The sequence below is a fragment of the Miniopterus natalensis genome, chromosome 9 (assembly GCF_054644295.1).
Source record: "Miniopterus natalensis isolate mMinNat1 chromosome 9, mMinNat1.hap1, whole genome shotgun sequence".
Classification (NCBI taxonomy): Eukaryota; Metazoa; Chordata; class Mammalia; order Chiroptera; family Miniopteridae; genus Miniopterus; species Miniopterus natalensis.
Genome location: NC_142089.1, coordinates 33,769,950 through 33,789,004, shown reverse-complemented (window position 1 = coordinate 33,789,004; position 19,055 = coordinate 33,769,950). Strand labels below are relative to the sequence as shown.

The following is a 19,055-nucleotide window of genomic DNA, read 5'->3' as shown; positions in this document are numbered from 1 at the left end:
ATTTAGAAATCTTTAGCATAGCAGTGACGAATGACACCAAGAAGGCTTCACTCAGAAAATTACAATAGATCAGAAGCTGAAATACATCAATATTTAATGGTCAGACAGATAAAGAGGGGCCCATAAAAGAAAGCCTTAAGAGGCAACAATGGAAAGAAAAAAAGAAAAACACAAACAGAAGACTCCGATGTCCTAGAAACCTAGGATCTGCAGCATTTGAAAGTGGTGGCGCTGAGCAATATTAAAAAGCTGCCCATAGGTTGAGTAAGATAAAAAGAAGCAGACAGGCAAAAGCATCTCTGCCAAATGAGGAAGTATGGGTCTTTTGATCAGCTAAAATAAAGTTTCCTAAGACCTATGGGGGAAAGAAAAACAAGGACAAAAATTAATCCAACAAGGTCTAGTTCATGGAAAAGTGTGGAGTTTCCTTTCAATTCTGCTTTCCCCTCTTCATTTTCTCCCAGTGGTTATCCCCCCCCCCCCCCCCCGACTCGCTGCCACTTGAGTTAATAGAGAAACCGTGCATTGTATGTCCTTCATTCTTGGTATTTCATTTTCAAACTTTCTTGCTAATTCTAGAGGCCTATTCTGTAACAAGGAAACTATTCTGAGCAGCTAGTCCTAGACTGTGCAAAACAAACAAAACTACTAAAAGGATCAGGTCTCTCCTTGTTTAAATCACTAACATTATTAGAGGTTATGTCAATAAGCCTGTTCTATAGCAAGAATACATGAGAGTGTTTTTTTCTTTTTTAATTCAGATCCACAATTAAGAGGCAATGTAGCTGAATGGATTAATAAGCTCAAGGCAGGAAGCCAGAAGCTTTACACATGAAATTCACCTCTGCCAACCCTGAGAAAGTTCTGTAACTTCTGTGACAAAACAAAATAGCAAATCATTAAATAATTCCAAGCCAGAATGAGAGAGTCAAACCAAAATTAAACAATTATAAACAGTTATAGAAACTGAAGCAAGAAAATACTGGTAGATATGGCATCAAAAATAAATCCTCATGACAACTGTAACGCTTTACTGACAAAATCTGATTTGTGTTTTTAAGAACAGCACAGAAACTAGGACTCAGCCTAAATGGGAAAAATTTCCTGGGAGCCTTTCAGGGTTGGCATTGTAAGTGATGAGGTCAAAGACCAAGGTAAGTACAGATATGCCTCGCCCTTCTCCACACTCGCTTTGGCATGTGGTGCTTTCAGTCTGGCTTCCTAGTTTTCTCCTCTAATAGAAAGCAGCCACTCAGCAAGGAAGAGCGAAGACACAGAGCTTAGTAGTCACTGAATAACTAGAGGAAAGTCATTACTAACATGGAGTCAAAAGCACATATGAACCCTTTCAGTTAACTGAAAACCACTTGGAATCATGAAAGAGAACTGGGAGCTCACAGTTTGCCAATTCCTACTTTGGGCCAATGCACATCAAACACTAGGCATTATACCAGTGCAAACACATTTAATCCTCAAATAACACCATGAGGTATCCCCATTTTAAAGTTAAGGACCCAAACAACAGGAAAGGTGAGTCACTGGACTCACAGGTTGTATTTTAATTCTTACGATAATCTTTAAAATCCTGTATATACATATTCTGGATCATCTAGAATACAGGTCCTAGAGAATAACCTTATAATCAAGTACTGCCATGCAATTTCGGGGGCCTCATTTCGTGTTTATGTTTATGATCGAGTGAACTCCAAGTGAAGATCAAATGACACTGAAGCTTACTGTTAGAAGGAAGTTTCCATGGCAGTGGTTGGGAACTGAGTCATCACAGGTTACCCAACCACACATCAAACCCAAGAAAAGCTTTCTCTGAACAGTCAGTGGCCCGCTCATGCTGCTGGTAAGATGGGCCCCATCACTGAACATACCAATTTGCAATAGTTCACTAGCAATTAAATACAACTCGTGATAATAAAGACTATGTTCCAAATCCAGCAATAAGTGGATCAGGACTGATTTAAGGATTTCAGAATGCTACCATATTAGTTTCCTGTTGTTTCCATACTTCAAGCTTAGTGACTTAAAATAACAAAAATGAATTTTCTCACAGTTTTATAGGTTAGAAATCTGACACGTCTCACTGGGCTAAAATTAAGGTGTCAGGAGGGCTGCACTGCCTTCTGAAGGCTCTAGGGGGAAATCCGTTTATTTGTATTTCCCAACTTCTAGAGACCCACTGCATGCCTTGTCTCATGGCCCCCTTCCTCCATGTTCAAAGCCAAAAATGGCCAGTGAGTCCTTCTCACAACTTATGCCTCTGGCCTAAAATCTCTATGACTCTTCTGACTCCCTCTTCTACTTTCAAGGACCATTGTGATTCCATTGGGCCCACCTAGATAACCCAGGAAAAACTCCCTTATATCTGTGGACAAAAACAGGGTTCTATAGAAAATAACCTCGTAGGGTGATCTGATCATAAATTCCTAACTAGGCGGGTCATGGTGGGTTGTCACACCCCAGGCATATAACTTCTTTAGTAAAAGACTTATCTTTGCCTTAAGCAAGCCCTATTCATTGTTTCTGTACATCCAGGTCAACACACCTCTGAAACAGCCCCTTTCAGGCACCTCCTTCTAAAGCATGACCACCCTCAGGAGAGCACAGAATCTTTACTTGTAATCCAATTCCTACCTTGCTTTCTCCCACCTTCATGTAATTGTCCTTACTTAACTTAATCTTCTTAACCCTCCTTAATCTCAAATGCACAGAAGAAACTTCACTTATTCTCAGAAGCATTTCACTCAGTCTTTTGAGATCTTGCTTCTAGGAGTATCCTCTTACTCAAATTTTTATAAAAATTCTCTACAGGTTTGGACATCCTATGTTGACAAATCTATTCTCCTTTGTCCTGTAATGTAGCATACTCACAGGCTGTGGGAATTAGGACATCTTGGGGGCCACAATCCACCTACCGCAGATACTATGCGAGCCTTGGTATGATGTGTAAAATGTGTACCTACAGGTTATCAAGTTGTTCCCCATAAACACTAACATCAAAGACTGCTCAGTAACAAACTTTAGGCTAAATATAATTTCCGATTATAATGAACTAGCATACAAAGCCTCAAAGATATTTACAACACATGTTTTAGAGTACACTTATATAAATAGGCTTTCTCTGCAATGATATTATATGAAGTGAAATAAAAATATAGTACTGGGCCTCCTTCTACTAGTTCTACTATTTAACTAACAGTGATTTGGTTTTGCAAAACACCATTATTTGTCACATTACACTGGAGATACTACTTTGGATTTCACTGACTTCATTGTTTTAGTTATATCTAAATTGTAAATTTATTTTGGTTTCATAATTGTGTCTAATCTATAAACATACGGAGTTTGTATTTAGTTCTTTGTTTCTTTTTTTTAAGCTCTTTTTTTAATTGCTATTTAGAGGTAGGGAGAGAGGGAGGGGAGGGGAGGGGAGGGGAGGGGAGGGGAGGGGAGGGGAGGGGAGGGGAGGGGAGGGGAGGGGAGGGGAGGGGAGGGGAGGGGAGGGGAGGGGAGGGGAGGGAGGGAGGGAGGGAGGGAGGGAGGGAGGGAGGGAGGGGAGGGAGGGACATCAATCAGTTGCTCCCACACGAATCCCAACCAGCGATCGAACCCAAAACCTGGGTATGCGCCCTGACCAGGAATGGAACCTACTACTTTTTGATGTACAGGACAATGGTCCAATCAAATGAGCCAATTTTTAGTGTTTAGCATATCACATTTTCTCAGTAAATATTAAACGACAACTTTAAATGATTTAATGGAATACTGTTGCATATTTAAAGTCTAAATATTGTATGGGTCTTGTTGATTTTAAATTATTTATCTTTCCACTTAATTAATTAGCTTATTTATTAATCTCTAATATTTAATTATATTTTAAGCTTGTAACTTGTCTTATCCTCCCAAAAATTCATTTGCCTCCCTAAGAGCTTTACTATCAGTAATTAAAGTAATATTGCTGTTTTGCAAATAATATACTATGGTGGATAATCTTTAACACTTTCTACCTTTTCTAAAAAGAAAATACCCTGATGCATTCATGAAAATTGACTAGAAAAAAATTATAACATGAATCTAGGAATGTCAAAGTCCTAAAAGAACTTCAAAATGAATACTAGAAATGAGTCAACTTCCAAGGCTGCTCTCATCATTTGAAACTACCAATTCTGAAACAACAACTTTTAACTCTAAACCAAAAGTACGAAAGAAAAGAGTTGATGGAGCTAAATAAATTAACATTTAAGCAATATAAATATGAAAAAAAGTATTTTTATAAAAGGTTAATTAAAGATAAACTATTTGTAAAATTCTAATATCTCAAGGCAGTTTAATAAATGATAATAAATAATATAAATAATAAGTAATATCTCAAGGCAGTTTCTCTTATGTTTTACTGGGTACAAAAATACTTACAGTTTGATAATATGAGGATGACGAAAGAGTTTTAGATTTTGAATTTCCCGTTTTATTTTTCCAACAACATCTAAACTGCGAATCTTCTGTCTATTTAAGATTTTAACTGCCACTTTATGGCCTGTCAACTGATGTTCTCCAACTAAAAAAAAAAAAAGAAAAAAAAATCTGCTGTCATAGCAACATAATCATTTATTCATACTTCCTTCCACTGCCACCCCAAGTTTCTTTACTCATATATACTACTCTATATCATTTATTGCACAGAACTGAAGTTCTCTTTTCACTTCCATCTCTTCTACTAGATATACACTCCTTGAGGACAGACCCTGTACCTTAGTCTCCTCTGTATCCTCAGCACCTAGCACAGATGTTCCCTAGTATCTGTGGAAAGGATGACTGAATTCTGTCTTCCTACATAAAAACATAATCACATTTGGAACCCCATGGACAGAATAGAATTCACTATGTTTTGCTAATCTATTTCTCCTCTTCTGGTTAATGCCATCACTGTATTCTAGAAGAGTATATGATTGCTGTAAAATTAAATAACTAATTTCACTACCGTTTCCTCAGAAGATTCACGTGCAGCCCTTTTTTGGACCTTTTCAATAAAGCCTTCCCCTACTGGAAGAAATCCAACATTTGTTGTCCCTTATTTGATGGAATCTCTGCTTCTTTCAAACCCTCACGTTTATAAAGCTCGTGTCATTTATCATATTTAGGCAAATCATATGACATGAGCTATTGGTTCGTATCTTCCTTGAATGAGGCAGTCAGTATTTACCTGACCCCCAGGAAGCACACAGCACATGCTTTGTGCATGCATCCTAATGCTAAATCAGTATGTTATGTTAAATGACACAGTAGTCTTTCCCCTTTCATAGAAGACATTCATAGTACCCACACCACCAGTGATATACTTAAATTCTGTTCAGATAAAAAAATCCTTTATTTGGGTAACAAATGTTTCAGCCTCCCTCTCCTACTTCCTTCAATTACTATTCTAAGCTTCCATCACTCTCTTCACAACGCCTACTCAAACTCTGACCCCCTTTCTCCTCCTCGTTTCTTTGGGGGAAAATGCAGTTGTGAGGAGTGATTTCCTCTACCTTAAAGGCTTACATATATGCATATCCCGCTTTCCTCTAGCCTCCGAGGTGTTTGGCCCTCGTGTTCCAGGCCAGTCTGATCAACTTGTGTCTCTGAATCTATCTTTTCTACCCTCTCCTTACATTCGGCCTTTGCTTCCTAATAGTTCCTTCTCAGCCTATCAGTATCCCCTCCTTCCCCCAACTCTTCCATTTACCCTGTACCTTGCTATACTTTCCAAGATCTGTCTAATCAAAATTTCTGAAAGCAGTGGTCTACATCCATTGTCTTCTCTTCCTCCCTTCTCACCATCCCTAAATTCACTAACTGGCTTCTGCCTCTACTCTTCTACTAAAATCAAAGGGTCACAAAGGACTCATTAATTCTCAAGCCATTTATACTTCTCGGTTCTCAGGTTACCGTACAGTTGACCCCTGAACAACATGGGTTTGAACTGTACGGGGCCACTTAGACACAGGAGTGTTTTCTTTCAATAAATACTATAAATAAATGTGCTTTCTCTTCTTTACAATTGTCTAAATAACACTGTCTTTTCTCTAGCTCACTTTACTTTAAGAATACAGTGTATTATACAAAATGTGTTAAAATACTGTTTATGTTGTTGGTAAGGTTTCCAGTCAACAGTACTTAAGTTTGGGGGGAGAGAAAAGTTGTATGTGGATTTCTGACTGTGCAGGGGTTCGATGCCCCTAACCGTGGGTGTTCAGGGGTCAACTGTAATCTCCGTTACATTACTGTCCTCTCTTTTTGGTTGCCCACTCTCTCCTTGCTCACCTACTAACTCTCAGATGGTCTCTTTCATGGCCTCCTGATTGTTCTTTAAAGGGCAGTGTCCCCAGGTTTTCAACCTAGGCCAAGGCAGGTCCTTAAAAGTTATCTCGTTCATCCCCCCCCCATCTTAATTACCACCCACATGCCAATGACTTTGTTCCCTTCTTAAAATTCATGTATTTCAAGATTAGCATCCCACGAACACCTCCAATTCCATATGTTCAAAACTAAACTCAGCATTACCCTCCCCTTCCTCTACCCAACCTATGTCCTTTATTTCACTGGGCCAACACAGGTGATAGGCCAAGTAGTCAGGTAACATTCTCTCTTACATAGTTCTTGGAGTCAAGTTTCCAATCATTATGACGAATATGTAAATAACAATGACATAAGTGACAATGACATTTACTGTGTTTATTATGTGTTTATTATCAAGTACTAAACATTATTCTAAGTGCTAAATGCCCTGCTAACTCAATTCCATGATTCTATGATATACTATTATCCATTGCACAGATGAGAAACTTGAGACACAGAGAAGTTAAATAAATAACTCATCCAAGGTGACATAGTAAGTGGTAGCAAACATGTGATATCAAACTGTCTGACTTCAGTTCAGAGGTAGCAAGTTTTACCACATCATAGTGACGCCCTCATCAGAGCAATCCACGTATGTAAGGGGCTAACCTAGGAAGAACTGAGTTTTTTGTCACACTGGAAATTATTTTAACCTGTACAACTTTTCAAGCAATGAATTATCATCTCAAAGTCATTAATGAAGACTGAGATTTACTTTAGCCTGCATATAAAACAAAAAAATTGGGAAAAACCAAGTTCAAGCAACCTAACTTACTAACATTACAAAATATGCTTCCAGGACTCCAGAAAAACAATGTTGATTTTCAGGGACTTTCTACTCAATTAAGATAGCCTAAATGGTTTGTTGATAACTGGGTTGTTTATTACTAACCTTTGGGAATTTTATAATATCCAAACATTTGACTGGGTGGCCTAACAAGTATGTCTCCCTCCTTGAGTCCTTGACAGCATCAATAAAGTAACCAGTGCAGCAGTCTCCTCATCCATACAAAAGGGAATAAGAGTTAAACCTTTGGTTCCCTTGGATAATTAAAATTACTGTCTACTGAGAATATATGTGGCCTTTCCAGATCAAAGAAGTAAGACCAAGGACTGTAACAGCCAAGTGTATAGGTGTTTTGTTTTGTAAGGCCATGTGCTTAAACTGAAAAACAAGGAAACCAAAAAGTGAATGATTACACTCAAAAAATAAAGTATTATTTTGTCAACAAATTTGATAAAAGTTTCAGAACACAAAGTCAATATAAAAAAATCAGTTACATTTCTAGATGTTAACAATAAACTATGAGAAGGAGAAATTAAGCAAACAATCCCATTTACAATTGCATCAAAAATAAAACATTTAGAAATAAATGTAACCAAGGAGGTGAAATATCTGTACACAGAACACTATAAAACACTGGTAAAAGAAGTTGAAGACAACAAATAAATGGAAAGATATTCCACGTCCATGGAGTGAAAGAATTAATATTGTGAAAAGGTCCATACTACCCAATGCAACCTACATATTTAATGCAATCCCTATCAAAACTCCAATGGCATTTTTCACAGAAATAGAAAAAAAAAATCCTGAAATTTGTATGGGACCAAAAAAGACCCTGAATAGCCAAAGCAATCTTGCGAAAGAAGAACAAAGCTGGAGGCATCATACTTCCTGATTTCAACAATATTACAAAGCTACAGTAATCAAAACATCACGGCACTGGCATAGAAAGAGTCACATATATCAATGGAACAGGGAGCCCAGTAATAAACCCGTGCATATATAGTATTTAATTTATGATGGAATAAAAAATGTACAATGGGGAAAGGATAGGCTCTTCAATAAATGGTGCAGCGAAAATTGGACAGCTACACACAAAAGAATGAAACTAGACACTCATCTAACACATTACACAAAAAATCAACTCAAAATGGATCAAAAACTTAAATTTAAGACCTCAAACCATAAAAGTTCTAGAAGAAAAAAGAGAGGGTAAGTTCCTTGACACTGGTCTTGGCAAGGACTTTTTTTTAACTTGACAACAAAAGCAAAGGCAAAAGAAGCAAAAATAAACAAGTGAGGCTAAATCAAACTAAAGAACCACATTGCAAATGAAAACATTAACACAACAAAAAGGCAACCTACCTACTGAATGGGAGCATATGTCTGCAAACCACATATCTGATAAGGGGCTATGAATTCACACAACTCAATGGCAAAAAATGAAAATTCGACTAAAAAGTGGGCAAAGGAACTGAATAAACATTTTTCCTTAGAAGATATACAAATGGTCAACATGTACATGGAAAGGTGCTCAACATATTAATCATTAGATAAATGCAAATCAAAACCACAATGAGATATCACCTTAGGCCTGTTGGAATGGCTGGCATCAAAAAGACAAGTAAGTGTTGGAAAGGATGTGGAAAAAAGGGAACCCTCATACACTGTTGGTCGGAATGTAAATTGGTACAGCCAGTGTGGAAAACAGTATGGAGGTTCCTCCAAAAATTAAAAACAGACCTAACATATGATTCAGCAATCACACTTTTGGGTAGCTATTGAAAGGAAATGAAAACAGGATATAAAAAAAATATCTGCACTCCCATATTCATTGTAACATTTTTCACAATAGCCAAGATATGAAAACTATCTTAAGTGTCCTGTCCATCAATGAATGAATGAAGAAGATGTGATATATACTTAAACAGTGGACTATTATTTAATAATAAGAAAGGAAATCCTGTTTGCAACAATAGATGGGCATTGAGGAGATCTATACTAAGTGAAATAAGCCAGGCAGAGAAAGACAAATACTGTATGTTATCACTTATACGTGGAATCTAAAAAGGAAAAGTCAAACTCAGAGAAACAGAGTTGAAAAGTGGTTGCCAGGGACTCTGGGGGTGGGGAAAATAGGGAGAAGTTGGTAAAAAGGCATAAACTTTCAGCTGTAAGATAAATAAGCTCTGTGGATCTAATGTAAAACATAGTGACTATAGTTGATAACACTGTATTATATAATTAAAATTTGCTGAGAACTAAAATGTTCTCACAAAAATATATATATAAGTATATAAATATGTGAGGTGATGGGTGTGTTAGTTAACTAGTGGGAAGGATCCTTTTACAATGTATAAATACATCAGATAATCATGATGTACACTTTAAATATCTCATAATTTTATCAATTATACCTCAATAAAGCTAAAATTTAAAAGGTATTACTTTGTCATTGGTATCTGACACTGATAAGCTAATTGTGTATCTGATGTCAAGAATCAAATGGATTAAGAATACCACCTCATTTTGCTGAACTATACTAGCCTCTATTCTTTAATAACTTAAGTGCATTAGTACTTACTTATAATTAAATCCAAATAGCTGTCTTCTAATCACATTCCATCTGACACCCAATGAATATTCCTAAAAATCTTGTAATATAAACAGATTTAAAAATAAGAATTTCACCCTAGCCAGTTTGGCTCAGTGGTTAGAACGTCGGCCCCAGGACTGAAGGGTCTTGGGTTCAATTCTGTTGAAGGGCACATACCTTGGTTGCAGGCTGGATCCCCAGTCCTAGTCCCTGGCCCAGGTCAGGTGCATGCAGGAGGCAACCAACTGATGTGTCTCTCTCACATTGATGTTTCTCTCTCTCCCTTCCACTCTCTCTGAAAAGCAATGGGAAAATATCCTCGGGTGAGGATTAAAAAAAATTAAATATAAATCAATAAATTTAAAAAAATAAAAATAATAATTTCTTCTATGTGTACTACAGCCATTAACTTTTCTAGGGAATTAAATGAAATAAAAGGTTTGCATTCATCAAAGTCTTATTCCCATTTATTTATTCAACCTAAACACTTTTTACTGAGTACCTTCAACACTCCAGGACTGTGTTGATCAGTCATGAAAAGAGAGGTTTACGAGGCCTCTTTTTGGTGGTGGGGGACACATCAGCAATAAAGCAGCTAAAATAAGTTTTGTATGGTGTTATATCTGTCTGAAAACTGTTAGGGATACCTTATTTGTAAAGGGAGATCATAGGTGAGAATGAACATTAAAAAACACCAACATGGACAAAGTTGCCAAAATTTATCATGTATATAAGTTAATATTCAGAACACTACCTATTCTGACAGGAGCACTAAGGAACATTCATCCATGGGACAACTAACTATTTAATGAATGCCTACTATGGTAAGCCTTGTACCAAGTCCCTGACATTAACAGTGAACAAAGCAGTTCTATCATGCTTCTAGCTGTCCCAATAGCTACTCCACCCTTCTTTCCCAGACATAAGGCTCCCAAATTGCACCTGAGCACATGGCTATGCAGAGTCAAGGCTGTAACCTAGCATCTCTCGTAACTAGATGTGGCCATGTGACTATGTTCTGACCAATGACATGTAAGCAGAAATGTCCTAGCAGCTTCTTCATCCCTTCCTTCCTCCATCCTGAAGCCTGGAATTCCAAAGCCACCACCGTGTGCCTTGAGGACAGGATTAAAAATGTGGGAACAACAGGAGAAAGCAGCCTACACTTTTGACACCATCAGGCATGACAACAGTCGGGAACTACCTGTTCAGACTGCTACAAGATCACAAAGCGCTATTTTGTTTAAGCCAGTCTTATTTAGAAATTTTTTGTCATCCACAGCTACATCTAAATAATACAATATTCAGAATATTTTAAATCTCAAAAGGCTTGAACTTACTTCTTAAAATTTCCAATTTTGCTCAACTACCATCCATGCTTTAATGAAAATAAATTATACAATTTCTTGGAATAAAGAGTTCAACAAACTTATCACCCATTAGTGGTTTGTGTTGTTTTTTCCTAAATTAAGGACAAATTACAAACAATACTCTAAAACCCTGAACTTTTATGGGGAAAAATACCCACACTTACCTAATTTACGCTTTTTAGAATTTTACTTACGATAAGGTGAAGAGCTGTAATACAGAAGAAAGAATGAAACTGATTTATATTGTTCTAGAGGCAGAACTGGGAATAACAGAAATGCAACTAACAAAGTCCTCTGCCCTCTGAAGCCTCTACTCAACTTTTCCACCACTACAGCCATGCTGAAAATGTTCTTTCTAATGTAACTACTGCGCAGTCAGTATACTTTTTTCACAGGATGTGAACTTGATTCTCAATTACTCTCTCAATGCTAGATGGTAGGGGGCTGGAGGTCAGGTTCCTTGCAGTCTTTATCTATTTGCAATAAATAATAAGCCCGGAAAATGGGGCACAGAGAGGTTAAGAACTTGCCCATCGTGCTTCAGCTATGAAGTCGTTCACTGTGCACCATCCAACATTCAAGTGGAAGCTCAGCCGTTTGCCAGGATTACCATAAGATAAATTTCTGCATTAGGTAACAGTGGGTATAGATCAAGCCTAATTCCCCTTCCAACTCATAAGATTTTTCTAATTACATCCCCCAGGGTCATTCCACACTGACAGGTACAAGTCTTTTAAGCCACTCTGGCCTCTGGATGATTTTAGTTGCCATTTCTCTGGATGCTTTCCAGCTCTGACAGATTTGTCTTGATGTGCAAGCCGCAGACTTCATATAGCTGCATTATGTAGTTATATATACATGACTGTTTTGCACAAAGACTATAACTTTTCAAATTTCCAGTATCATTCCCAATGAAGTCCAGCATCTCTTTTTTACCACAAGTACAGACCCTATATTTTTATGAAGTGTAATTTAGAACACTTCTCTTCCTATACATTATTCCTTATAAATTCATACAAAATACTTTCTCATTCCACTTTAAGACCTTGCTGACCAGCTATTTTGAGCCAGAACTAGCCTTTTCCGTTGTGACCGGTCAGCAAGGTGTTTAAAATTACTTAGATCAATATAAGCACAGACACAAGTTATCTCACGGCCTGTCAGCAAGGTGGTTTAATATGCCACATAATTTAAATTATATCTAATAAAATAAAGGAATTAAAAAATAAAGTATTGATTATTTTAGGACTGAATTATAATAGGTGTATCTTCTAGGCTCAAACAAAGTTGTCAAGATGTCCTGCTGCTATAAAGGTTACAGATGTACTGTATAATAATTTGAACTATGTCAGGAAAGAGAAAGCTTCAGTCCACAAAAAAAAAAAATCTGTTTAATTTCATATGCTCCACAGGACTAGTATTTACATGTGGTATTTCCTATGCCTATACAAAAGTCCTTGACTTAGGTACCAAATTTGTTTATAGGCAAAATTTTTGGCAGTTGAAAAGTTATGTCATTGGAATATGGCATTCATAGTGCCATGCTACCAGGAAATTATTAGCCTGTGTAAGTAAAATCAAGTCTATCACCATATTACCAAACATAGCTGGAAGAAGTGTCTTAAAATTTTCAAGGCATATTTGGGATGGTATGACTTAAAATTGAGGCTACTCTAAATCCCTCAGGGGGCTCTCCAACTGAAAACACAGGAGAGAACACAAAGAGGTAGGCATCATCCTTCAGGGTGGCAAAAGGATTTAATTTGTAATCCAGATCCTTCTCAGAAGCATGCACAAACTTCAGTGACAAGCTCCAGGGTCATTGTAGTGGGTGTTACGTGAGGATAGTTAATGATTCTTTCCTACAAATCTAGGAAGGAAAACCAGCAGGCATACGTCTATGTGTATGCATACATGCTAAATATTTTATATACATTTTTGTTTTAACCCTAAAACAACCCTGAGAGGAAATTTTACAGATGAAGAAAGAGAGGCTTATAAAAATTAAAAATGGCTAGTAAAGGATAGAATCAGTATTTAAATCCAAGTTTGTCTGATTCTAAAGCCTAGCTTCTTGATGACTAAATTATACTGTATCCTATGATTTTCCAACAAAAGATTTAACTCGTGACATCAAAAACATTATTATATTAAAAGTACTATAGAATCTAAACACCATATGTAATACTGATTTAGGGCTGAAGGGAATGGAACTCAGAGTTCCGTGGTGAGACGCTAGAGACACAGCTCTTCCAGTTACAGTGGAATTTTTACTGCCCCAGTTAAACGGCTCCCGCTATGGTTCTAGCAATCTAATAGAGAGACCTTGAAAATGGCCCTAGGTTTAAAGAGTAGGGGGAAAACGTTAGGGAGCAGAAATGAGAGAAGTGAGGAACGAGCTTGGATAAGTTGTAGGCCCTGAGGGGAGACACATTTATCAGTCCTCAGCCAACTCCACAATTGCCTTGTTATTTTGGCAGGAGACGGGTAAAGGTAGGGTCAGAATATGTGTATGTCAGATGACTCTCCTGATTCCTGAGTGAAGGCTCTTGATATGAGTAAGACTGACTGACACCTGACAGGGCCCTGCTTGCTGACACATACATGTGTCAAAATAACACAAGGCTCTTTTCTTCCTCGCCCATGGTGAAACAAAATTCAGTCTCATTGCTTTTCTTCAAATTCCCTTTTCCTGGAAGTCCCTTAAATTTTAAATTTCTCTAAACAGGAAGCAAAAGGCTTTCTTTCTTTTAATCTGGCATTGTTTCAACAAGTACTAGCAGAACTCTGTGAGGTAAATATCACACCCAGTTCACAGATGAAGAACTAGGAATTAGAGTTCAGTGACTGGCAAGGTGGTATATTTCCTCCAAAGCCCAAGCTCAAAACTCACACTACTTCACCTCCCAATAACCAGGCTCTCTTGATTATAACAAATCAGGAATGCTTACTTGTATGTCTATCCTAGTATCTCCAAGCACTAGAATTGGGAAATTAGGGCACAGTGAAGAGATGGAGTCTAACTGTGATACGCTAACCTTAAAGAATTTCTTTAAAACTAAGTCAGTCAAGCCCACCTGGCCTGGCTCAGTGGTTGAGCATCAACCCATGAACCAGGAGGTCACACGGTTCGATTCCCAGTCAGGGCACATGCCCGGGTTGCGTTGGATCTGTAGCAGGAGCGTGCAGGAAGCAGCCAATCCAATGACTCTCTCATCATTGGTATTTCTCTCTCTCTCCCTTCCTCTCTCCTAAATCAATAAAAATATATTTTAAAAAAACAAAACAAAAAGCTAAGTCATTCAAGAATTCCATAGGAGAATCAACTTACTTTTTACATAATCATAAAAGATGACTCATTTACATAGTCAGAAAAAGTTTTCCAGTACAGTCATTATTTAAAACTGCTAGCGAAAGCATTAGCATTGAGGCCAAAGATAAAAGGTTTGAAAAAAAATGTTCACAGATATAATCACTCCAGATGAACAGCAGAATCCGCCAGAAACACTTCCAAAGCTTCTGAAACCATCCCCCCCCCCTTATGTCTTTCCAACGCTGGTGCTTATGTGTCTATTTTCTTTCTGTGTTTATCTTATTCTACATGCTCTATCTCTGTCTTCAAACTCCTTTCTTTTCCTGTCTTTAAACATCTCCCATCCATCCCCATTAACCGCTCTTTATTGAATATATTCACTGAATATAATTTTATGGTCCATATAATTTCTCTTTTAAAGGATAACTGTGAAATGACTTTAGAGTTCTCTTCAAAACAAAATGAGAAACTATTTATCTGTAGGACCTTTAGGTTTTTATTTTAGTGGTTACCCTAGAGATTACAACATGCATCCCTGACTTATTAGAATCTAACATAAGTTATTATTTTTATAATTTCCAGACACTGCAAGGACTTTAGCACACCTTAACTCTTATTTTTCCTCTCTTACTTTTTCTGTTGTATTTTATTTCTACATATATTTTTAAGTACTTTATTATGTTATTTTACTTTTTAGAGAGAGAGAGGGAGAAACATCCTCCCGCACATGCCCTGAGACCTGGGATCAAACTCGTAACGTAGGTATGTGCTGACTAGGAATTGAACCCGCCACCTTTTGGTGTATGGGACAATGCTCCAACCAACTAACTGAGCCATACCAGCCAGGGCTACATATATTTTAAATCTCACAAGACTATCATTTTGTATAGTCAATAACTTACTGCCTGAAGAATTCCCTTTACTGTGGGTCTGTTGGTGATATACTCTCAATTTATGCTTACCTGAAGTGTATTTTGCCTTTTTTTTTTTTTAATGTCTTTATCGATTTCAGAGAGAGGAAGGGAGAGGAAGACAGAAATGTCAATGATGAGAGAGTCGTCATTGATCGGCTGCCTCCTGCATACCCCCCACTGGGGATCAAACAGGCAACCTGAGCATGTGCCCTGACCAGGAATTGAAGAGTGACCTCCCGGATCCTAGGTCAATGCTCAATTGCTGTGCCATGCCTAGCGAGGCTTGCCTTCACTTTTAAAGGATATTTTTTGGGGTAAAAAATTATAGGTTGGCTGTTCATTTCTTTCACCTCTCTAAAGATACCATTACATCGTTTCCTCACTTTCACTGTTTTTATTGAGAAAGCCAGCTTATTGTTGTTCCTCTGAAAACAATACACATATTTCATTCTCTGGCAACCATAAGATTTCTTAACATTTTCTCCCATCTCTGCAGAGATAGATGCAGTCCACTCCAGTATCAGAAAGCATCTAGCAAACAAAACTGGTTTTGAGCAGGTTTGCAATGATGTGCCTAGAAATTTTCTTATATTTATTCTGCTTGGAATTCATAGAGCTTCTGAATCTGTGGCTTAATATATTTAATTAGTTTTGGAAAGCGTTCTGCCATTATCTCTTCAAATATTGCTTCTGTCCCATTCAGTCTCTCTTCCCCTTCCAGAATTGTGTAGTACCCACTCTGAATGATCATCTATGTCTTAGGTTCAAAACGACATTGACATTCACAAGACACAATAGGTAGTAATCTAACACCAATTTTACTTAGCTTTTTAGAAGAATTTAGGAAAGTAAACACAGCATATCAATATGGTACAATCAAATACATCTTTATCAGGAGTCCTTAAAATATCCAGTTGCTGCTTCCCAGACCCTTCATCACACAGGGCAGACTAGATTGTCTGGGCTGAAACCCACAAGCATGAATACAATGTACTTCGGTAAGCACATTGTATAATAGCCCACTCATGCAACTTCTAAGCCCCTTACCAGGGATGCATTGAATTAGAAGAGGCATTATTAAGGAAAGCTAGAAGTCTATTTCCCTACAAATTTTATGCTGGTAAAACAAAGTAGTGGTAATACAGTCCCTTGAAGTATTACCATGTCTTTTCATAAACCTCCTAGTCCAGATATAATTCACCAATCGCAGGTCATTTTCACAATAAATACTAGTGTTGGTAGATTCTGGGAGAAACTGTATTTAAACCTGAGGTCATCTTTCCAAGGGAGTGGGGGGAACTTACGCCTGCAATTAATTTTTTATCTACAGGTTGCAATAATACATTAGACTTGTCATTGCACTCCCATATGTTTCTTACACTTTCTTTCCATCATTTTTGTCTGTCTATGCTTCAGTCTGGGTAATTTCTTCTAGTCTATTTTCCAGTTCACTAATCCTCTCTTAAACAGAATCTAATCTACTGTTATACCACCCATAGTTCTAACTTGATTATTTTATTTTTCAGTTACAGAATTTCCTTTATTTTTTATAGATTCCACTTCTGTGCTAAAATTCTCCATCATGAATATATTAATCCAAATTACTTTAAACTCCATGTCTGATAACTTTAATACGTGAATCACCTATGAGTTTGTTCCTATTGTCTTAGCCTTGTCTACTGGAATGTTGAACATTGGTGTGAAAAACTGTAGAGGTTCCAGCTGATTTAATTTTCCTCCAGAAAATAAATATGAGGCAGATCATCTTAATAAGTCTAGGGTTAAGTTGATTCTAGAAAAAATTTGTCTTCAGGGAATTTCAACCAAAAATCCAACTATTTACCAGGGACTCTTCCTTGATAAGCTGTAAAGTCTGTTTTAAATCCAAAGGACTTAAACTCCGCTTAGCTCTTCTGCCTTTTAGCTGCTCTCTGTTTAGACTCTTACATTTACCATTATTACAAATTAGGAAATGGCACAAAAATAAAAAAAAATATTAGGCTCACTCCAATGCATTTTTCTTCTGGCCGCTCAAGCCCTTGGCAGGTACTGACCACTCAAATCTTGGCTGCCTTCAAACAGATTTTAAATTTTCTCTAGATTTTCTAATTGTTTTTTACTAAGGTTGATTTCATACAAGTTAGTTGTCATACCAAGTATGAAAGTCAATTACACTAGAAAAAATGTATACACAATAGAATATTAAGGTTAAAAAGGATTCACAGATCATCTATCTATGCCAAATTTCCATTCAATCTAGGAATTTTGTGGTAACAATCTTGAAAGATTACCATCCAGTATCTTAAGTAAATATGTCAATGACAGAATCTAACTAATTTGTGGTACAAGTTGTACCACTTCTAAATGATCTCCTTGATAGAAAGATCCTTGTTTTTCTAGATTATAATCTGCCTTCTTAAAACATTCACCCAATATTCACAGTTCTGTCAAAGCATTATTGAATATGGTGACTCCTTTTTCCAGATGATAGTACTTTAGCCACTAAAAAGCTATCACACTTAAAATACATCTTCTCATAGTATGAAAAAAAATTTTATGTTTCCTTTACCATATCTCACATGGCGTATTTTGGGGGGCTATCTTTTTTTTTTTTTTTTTTAATATATCTTTATTGATTTAAGAGAGAGGAAGGGAGAGGGGGAGAGAGAGACAGAAACATCAATGATCAGAGAGTCATTGATCAGCTGCCTCCTGCACGCCCCCAACTGGTGATCGAGCCCGCAACCCGGGAGGCTATCTTAATAATAGTAATTCTCTGAATGAAATATAATTGGGTAACTTTTTTCCAAATTGTAGTGTCAAGAACTGAAATCAATATTCAAAATTTAGTTTAGTCCAAAGTATAGCAGAAATATACTACCTCTACAACTACCAACTAATATGGTCTCTAGACAGCTATTTTCCATCTAGTACATGAGAAATGTCTACATTTAAGCATTCATAACATATACTTTGTAAATTTATGGCCAACTAAACTTCAACATCTTAGGAACTACTATCAACTGTTCTACTCTTTTATGCACTTGTATTTGTTTTTTATTTTAACCTAGATTTGACACTTGTCCCTATTAAATTTCCACCTTCTTGGTTTTCACCTAGCAATCCAAACAGTCAATATAAATTTAAATTCTGATTCTTTGATTTGTCTATTAATTATCTCATCTAGCTTTATGCCATCCCAAATAGGAAATCTTACTATACTTTTTAGGTAGAGTCAAGGACTGAGATTTTCCTTCAGGGTGCCACCTAACTTCCTTGGGAACAGTTGTTCAGCAGCAATAAGCCATTCAGAGCATATTTCTTCATCTTATCCACAAAGCTACTATAATACACAAAGTCTAATTTCTTGCTGAAATCAAGTTTCTAGCATATAACTGTTATACTATTTGTGAATCTACTGATCCACAGAGCACTAAGAGGCCTGCTGTACACCTGAATAAAAAAGGTGAATTCACCATATCATATTTGACTTAGAATTTTTTTGTCAGGCAAGGATTATTTACATAAATTCTGTGGTGAATAGTTCCCACTGTTTTAAATTAGTAAATCATCTTTTGTAGTATCATTGCCACATTTTTAACACTTGCAGAAATATATGCTTAAAATCCAATATGACTAATAAACACAGTAAATGCTTAATATGTATTCTTTTATTAACTGAGTCTGGGAG

The 19,055-nt window shown here is 36.9% G+C and overlaps 1 protein-coding gene across 1 annotated transcript in view; it reads right to left on the bottom strand.

The window, feature by feature from the left end:
• PRKAA2 (protein kinase AMP-activated catalytic subunit alpha 2) overlaps positions 1 to 19,055 on the bottom strand; it is a 45,167-nt gene that overhangs the window by 17,860 nt on the left and 8,252 nt on the right. The window contains exon 2 of the mRNA XM_087820461.1: positions 4,426 to 4,567. Coding sequence (XP_087676587.1) covers positions 4,426 to 4,567 — 142 coding nt within the window. The remainder of the gene's footprint in view (positions 1 to 4,425; positions 4,568 to 19,055) is intronic.